This window comes from Semicossyphus pulcher, unplaced genomic scaffold (genome assembly GCF_022749685.1).
Source record: "Semicossyphus pulcher isolate SPU_LCO1_2020_fin unplaced genomic scaffold, fSemPul1.0.p SCAF_3, whole genome shotgun sequence".
Classification (NCBI taxonomy): domain Eukaryota; kingdom Metazoa; phylum Chordata; class Actinopteri; order Labriformes; family Labridae; genus Semicossyphus; species Semicossyphus pulcher.
In genome coordinates, this window is record NW_027211704.1 from 20,832,719 (window position 1) to 20,839,835 (window position 7,117).

General features: G+C 45.7%; 1 protein-coding gene across 1 annotated transcript; it reads left to right on the plus strand.

Moving 5' to 3' along the window:
• Nucleotides 1-3,077: 3,077 nt before the first annotated feature.
• Nucleotides 3,078-5,904, plus strand: LOC138605373 (intermediate filament protein ON3-like). The gene is made up of 9 exons (XM_069677574.1): nucleotides 3,078-3,422; nucleotides 3,764-3,972; nucleotides 4,087-4,147; nucleotides 4,482-4,577; nucleotides 4,675-4,839; nucleotides 4,936-5,061; nucleotides 5,162-5,382; nucleotides 5,476-5,534; nucleotides 5,645-5,904. The coding sequence occupies exons 1-9, from the start codon at nucleotides 3,078-3,080 to the stop codon at nucleotides 5,758-5,760; spliced, it is 1,398 nt and encodes a 465-aa protein (XP_069533675.1). The 3' UTR covers nucleotides 5,761-5,904.
• The last annotated feature ends 1,213 nt before the right edge of the window (nucleotides 5,905-7,117 follow it).

Below are 7,117 nucleotides of genomic sequence, written 5' to 3' on the forward strand. Positions count from 1 at the left end.
AAAACCTTGATCAAAACAATTTTTAAATCAACAAAGCTTTACTCATCATGTGACTGCTGTTTGCTGTTACTGTAGGCAGCCAGCATGATGCCCACACAGAGGTGGACAAACATAGCCAGTAGCACCCTAATACCTTTCTTAGGTAGGAGTCTAAAAATGGCTAGAAGCTCCAGCAGTTGCAGATTAAACTGTGATATGCAAGGTTTTATTCTTAATCTCCTTTTTGTGTCTACTGGGTAAAAAAACTGCAGTGTGTTGATTGAACTGTGCAGTTTGTCCTTGAAGAGGATCACTGGTCTGATTGGTCCATGTTGAACAATTCTTCTGTTTCAGCAGCCCCAGACGGTAGATCTCAGAAACAGGTTATGCTCCCCCATCATACAGAGTAACAGACCTCATCACATCGATCAGCCATAACATTAAGACCACTGACAGGTGACGTGAATTACACTGATTATCTGTCAGTGGGTGGGATATGTCAGATGGCAAGGGAACATTTTGTCGTCGAAGTTCATGTGTTGGAAGCAGGAAAAAAGGTGTCCACCGCCGGAAGCACCCACAATGGGCACGTGACCTTCAGAACTGGACCATGGAGCAATGCAAGAAGGCGGCCTGGTCTAAGCTTTCTTTTACATCATGTGGATGGCCGGTGCATGTGTGTCGCTTACCTGGGGAAGACATGGCACCAGGATGCACTATGGGAAGAAGGCGAGCCGGCGGAGGCAGTGTGATGCTTTGGGCAATGCTCTGCTGGGAAACCTTGGGTTCTGTCATTCATGTGGGTGTTACTTTGACACGAACCACCTAAACATTGTTGCAGACCAAGTGCTTCATGGAAACCATATTCCCTAATGGCAGTGGCCTCTTTCAGCAGGATAATGCGCCCGGCCACACTGCAAACATGGCTCAGGAATGGTTTGAGGAACACGACAACGAGTTGAAGGTGTTGACTTGGCCTCCAAATTTCCCAGATTGACATAGGTTGACATATATAATATAAATGTGGCGACACGAGGGTTATTACTAAGTCATATATCAGAAGAACTTTGTTGGTACTGACAACGCCACCTTGGGTTAGGGCCCAAGGACCCGTACTAAAGGTCAATTATCACCTTTTACAAAAGGACACTCAGGTTCGTTCACTCAGGGAGGGCGGGAGACGGAGTTCAATGATCACATACAAAGTCTTATTGTTAAAATAAACACAAGGTTTGGCACAACAAGATAAAAGGGTAAGAGAGCCAACTGGGGAAGGGGGGGTACAGGCTGAGGCTTACCGGCTGGAGGAGGGGTCGACAGGGGAAGTGAAGTCCAAAAAGAAAGAGGAGAGCACCCCACTCCCACAGCAAAAACGTGATGTACACACAAAGAAACCTTGAACGGGGATCTAACACACACACAAGGGATCACCACCACCCGGAGGGACCACCACCACCACCGTCGGCCTTCAGCTCTAGGGGAAAAATAAGAGGCACAGTTAGGAGGGCTCACGGTTGAAGGAAAACAAACAATATCCCATAAAGTAACCAAACTGAAGAATGATCAATTAATAAATTGCAGAGTAATGATTTGAATTAATAAAAAAATCAATCAAACAAGAGACAAAGAAAATTAAAGAGTCTCTGGCCAGAGATATTTACTCAACAGTTAACCATAATTAATCAATTTTAAACGCAAATAAAGGAGGGCTCAAATTGAGAAGTTCCCCTCCCGGAAAGAGAGCTTAGCACCTGGCTAACAAAATTTACCTACATAAGCTCTCCATGACTCACCTTTGCTACAGTCAGCGGCGGTAAACGAGCCCGATAATACATCGCCTCGACCGCAATGGAACCGCCGGATCTATTCAAAGGAGTTACGGATTGAGTTAAATGAAACGTTGACAAATGTAAACAAACAGCCTGCTGAAGTGTGCCTACCTGTGCTCCAAGGCGAGCGCAAAAGCAGCGACCCGGAAGTGGGCGGGCCGAAAAGGCAGGAAGCTAGAGGTCGGGAAGAGGGACACGTCCTATTTTTATCCCCTCTGCTGAACAATGATTGGCTAATAAGCCAGAGAGGGCAAGGTGAAGCAGAAGCTTGTGACTGTGGTACCTTGTACCACGATATTAAAGAAACCTTTCATCTTGCTCCAGCAATTGATATACAGTATGCCCTTTACTAATCCACAACCACTCCCTACAAGCCTCGACACTAATTCATTATTCATTTCACTGCCCTGCAACAACTGAGCAGGTATACATTATCACATTTTTCAGTCTTTACCACTGGCTCTCTTTCCCCCTCAACCTGTCCCGCTGCAGGGTGTGTCCGGCTTATCTTCTGAAAATTCCTCCCTTCCCGTTGTGGTGGCAATTTTCTGATGATGAGACCAATAAAGTTCTTAGGGAAACAAAGTTGTCTTTTGATGTCATTTAATTGACGAATAATAATAATTGAGTAAAAGCAATTAACAACTCGAGCTCGGTCAGACCAGTACTACACAGAACGCAGCTGTCTAGCTGACTGACACAGAATCAAGGTTCACAGAGTATGTTATACATTACAGAAAGAACTCCTCTCACAGAGAGAAAGTAAGGTGTTATTGTTATGACTTTAGCTGAAGCGCTTGACTATCTAGAGTTTACCCCTTGCCCTGGAGCTCTCAGCCCCAGACAAGGCCACCAACTATCTCTCTAAGACAGAAGAAGCAACAGTAAATCATGCAAAAGACCCTGGAGAGGAGTAGACAATACATATCCTTAAAATTAACCTTAGCTGATTATACCATGATTATTCACTCCATAATATTAAAGAAATTTAAACACATGATCAAACAGGTTAACATAAAAATTTCCTTCACACCCGTTTTACAGGATCAGCCACCTTTATCATTCACAGTCAGAGGCTTAAGGCGGTGGTGGGGACAGGCTGGACAGCAAAAGTGGGAGGACAGGTTGGAGTTGAGTTGACCCCACCCTTCTTCAGGTATAATAGCAGGCAGGGGCTGCAGTCAGACACTCAGAGGGATTTGGATCTCCTTTTGAAGCCTGCACATCTTCACTTCTCTGCTCCGAGTGAGAAACTTTGACCGCTACAACATGATGAGGAAGGCATACTCAGTCTCAAGCTCCAGTGGCAGCACCAAGAAGTCCTTTGCAGGAACAGGAAACAGCTACTCTCTAAAGAGGACCACCAGTTACGGCCTCAGTTCTGGTCCTGCTGATGGTTTTGGTTCGTCTTCAATGGCCGGTGGTAGCTATGGTTTTACTCAGAGCCAGGCAGCAGGCTCTTACATCGCTCCACCGATCACAGCGGTCCAAGTCAACAAGAGCCTGCTGGCCCCTCTCAACCTGGCGATCGACCCCACCATCCAGGGTGTCCGCACCCAGGAGAAGGAGCAGATCAAGTCCCTCAACAACCGCTTCGCTTCCTTCATCGACAAGGTTGGTTTCTGTGAGCTGGGGGACTTTTTAATGTCTTTTGTCTGATTTACTATGGACCTCATTATGGTACTATTGACAACCTGCATGCTCTCCCTGGGCTACCTTTACTTGTAGCAGATGGGAAAAGTTAATCACTTGCTTCTGAACAGTTAGCTTTAGCTTCTACCATAGTAATAGCAATCTGGCCTTAGATTCAATGAAACTGCTGAGCACTTCTCTCTAGATGCAAACATGTGCTTTTAACTGTCCCTAAAGCTACCTGAGGTAAAGGTTTGCCTGCTGATCTATCTTAGCATATGTCGGCCCTTCTGACTGTCTTTCTGGTTTGCTGTTTCCAAAAGGTGCGCTTCCTAGAGCAGCAGAACAAGATGCTTGAGACCAAATGGAGCCTCCTTCAGGACCAAACCACCACCCGCTCCAACATTGACGCCATGTTCGAAGCCTACATCGCAAACCTGCGCAGGCAGCTCGACGGGCTGGGCAATGAGAAAGTCAAGCTGGAGGGGGAGCAGAAGAACATGCAGGGCCTGGTCGAGGACTTCAAGAGAAAGTGAGTGTTTGCTTGACATGTTTACTAATTATGCCCCTAAGTTATTTGCCTGTTGGAGTGAGCAGGTTGTCAAATGACTCAGATGCACTAAAGCATTCCCTCCTGTTCCTGCAGGTATGAAGCTGAAATCAACAAACGTGCAAGTGCTGAGAACGAGTTTGTGCTCCTGAAGAAGGTATAAATACATTTAACTGGAATTCCAGTATTTTTCAGCCAGGGACTTATGTTAAAATCCTCTATTAAAGAGGTGGTGGTGTGCTTCAGATGGAGGCTGATAAAATAGCTGAAATGGCTGCAAGGTAATCACTCCAGTCTTATGCAACCATTTAAAGAACACAGTAGTTGCTTGTCCACTGCTGCCTGGATGATTAGTTTGTCTGTGTTATTGAAGGACTATGATTCATTTTAAAAATAGGGCCCAAGTTTAAAAATGACAGAATTACACTTATCCCAAGGTTTAATACATAATAGTCACTTGTAACACTTCCTGTTTTACTTCCATTTTTAAGGACGTTGATGCTGCCTACATGGACAAGGTGGGGCTGGAGGCCAGGGTTGATGCTCTTCAGGATGAGATCAACTTCCTCAGGGCCGTCTATGAGGCTGTATGTATCTATCATTTCTAAATTGATCACCTGTTAAATACTTTAAGCAGCAGATCATTAAGACTTTATTGGTGTGCAACAACTGTTTGTTCTTTAGGAGCTCCGTGAGCTGCAGGGCCAGATCAAGGACACCTCCGTCATTGTGGAGATGGACAACAGCCGTAACCTGGACATGGACTCCATTGTGGCTGAAGTGCGTGCTCAGTACGAGGACATTGCCAACAAAAGCAAGGCTGAAGCTGAGACCTGGTACAAACAGAAGGTGAGTGCAAAGCAAAGGCAGGGTTTGTCTTTTATGCACTCTTCTCTCAACATTGAGGATCATGTTCTTGATACACGTTTGTATTTTTCTTAATAGTATGAGGAGATGCAGAGCTCTGCTGGACAGTATGGTGATGACCTGCGCTCAACCAAGAACGAGATTGCTGAGCTGAACCGCATGATTGCTCGCCTTCAGAATGAGATTGAGGCTGTCAGGGGACAGGTACATTTCAAGATCTTGTCATTGATTATCCCTCATTCGGAAAAAAACTTAATTGTGTAAGAGAATTCGCAGTTATTGACTTTGATATAAACTCCTACAGAGATCCAGCCTTGAGGTTCAGATCGCAGAGGCCGAGGAGCGTGGTGAGCTGGCAGTGAAAGACGCCAGGCTCCGCATCAGGGACCTGGAGGACGCTCTGCAGAGAGCCAAGAAGGACATGGCCCGCCAGGTGCGTGAATACCAGGAGCTGATGAACGTCAAGCTGGCCCTGGACATCGAAATCGCCACCTACAGGAAACTGCTTGAAGGAGAGGAGTCCAGGTGGGTTAACGTTAATATTTAATTTAGTTTCATGGCTGTAGCACCAGAATCAACTCTGAATGAAGGACTAACTCTTTTTTAATCTGCTAATAGACTGGCCAGCGGAGGAGCCAGTGCAACCATCCATGTGCAGCAGAGCTCTGGAGGTGGTGGTAAGTTTCAGATTTTACACATCATCATCATAAGCTATACTGAATCAAGACACCACCCTGACAGATAGAAGGATAAATGGTAACACTTGGCTGTTTTTGTTGTTCCCCAGGATTCTCAAGCTCCAGCTCCAGTGGTGGATTCGGCTATGGTGGTGGTTACGGCGGTTATGGTGGAAACATCTCCAAGTCTGCAGTCTCAACAAGCAGTTCCAGGAGAGTCCTTTAAAAAAAAGAGAGAGCTGCTCTTCTGTACCGTCTCATGGTGCTATGTAATCAAAATAAAATATGTTGAAACCAGTTTTACTTTGTTCAACCTTAACAGTGACTGAATGTTGCAGCAAGTTACATCAAATAAATCTGAGAACTAAAATGATTGCCTCCCTCGCGTTATTGTTGAGAAACACTTCCTGGTTCCTTCATAAAAAGTGTTTTACTTTAACAGCCTGATGGGATGCCTACACTAGGATTTCACGTGGGGGCAGTGCTGTGCCTCTCTTCCACAACTCACTTCCTCCTTTGGTCCACCAGATGCAGCACATACACATACATGCAACACTGCTGTATGTGTAAACTTTGTAATCAAAACCTTGATCAAAACAATTTTTAAATCAACAAAGCTTTACTCATCATGTGACTGCTGTTTGCTGTTACTGTAGGCAGCCAGCATGATGCCCACACAGAGGTGGACAAACATAGCCAGTAGCACCCTAATACCTTTCTTAGGTAGGAGTCTAAAAATGGCTAGAAGCTCCAGCAGTTGCAGATTAAACTGTGATATGCAAGGTTTTATTCTTAATCTCCTTTTTGTGTCTACTGGGTAAAAAAACTGCAGTGTGTTGATTGAACTGTGCAGTTTGTCCTTGAAGAGGATCACTGGTCTGATTGGTCCATGTTGAACAATTCTTCTGTTTCAGCAGCCCCAGACGGTAGATCTCAGAAACAGGTTATGCTCCCCCATCATACAGAGTAACAGACCACATCACATCGATCAGCCATAACATTAAGACCACTGACAGGTGACGTGAATTACACTGATTATCTGTCAGTGGGTGGGATATGTCAGATGGCAAGGGAACATTTTGTCGTCGAAGTTCATGTGTTGGAAGCAGGAAAAAAGGTGTCCACCGCCGGAAGCACCCACAATGGGCACGTGACCTTCAGAACTGGACCATGGAGCAATGCAAGAAGGCGGCCTGGTCTAAGTTTTCTTTTACATCATGTGGATGGCCGGTGCATGTGTGTCGCTTACCTGGGGAAGACATGGCACCAGGATGCACTATGGGAAGAAGGCGAGCCGGCGGAGGCAGTGTGATGCTTTGGGCAATGCTCTGCTGGGAAACCTTGGGTTCTGTCATTCATGTGGGTGTTACTTTGACACGAACCACCTAAACATTGTTGCAGACCAAGTGCTTCATGGAAACCATATTCCCTAATGGCAGTGGCCTCTTTCAGCAGGATAATGCGCCCGGCCACACTGCAAACATGGCTCAGGAATGGTTTGAGGAACACGACAACGAGTTGAAGGTGTTGACTTGGCCTCCAAATTTCCCAGATCTCAATCCAATCAAGCATCTGTTGGATGT

Bases quoted from the DNA above. Each gene is read 5' to 3' on its own strand.
- LOC138605373 (XM_069677574.1), top strand. From the start codon at position 3,078: ATGATGAGGAAGGCATACTCAGTCTCAAGCTCCAGTGGCAGCACCAAG. The intron at 3,973-4,086 runs GTGAGTGTTTGC...CTGTTCCTGCAG, and splicing joins GTCGAGGACTTCAAGAGAAA to GTATGAAGCTGAAATCAACA. The intron at 5,535-5,644 runs GTAAGTTTCAGA...GTTGTTCCCCAG, and splicing joins GCAGAGCTCTGGAGGTGGTG to GATTCTCAAGCTCCAGCTCC.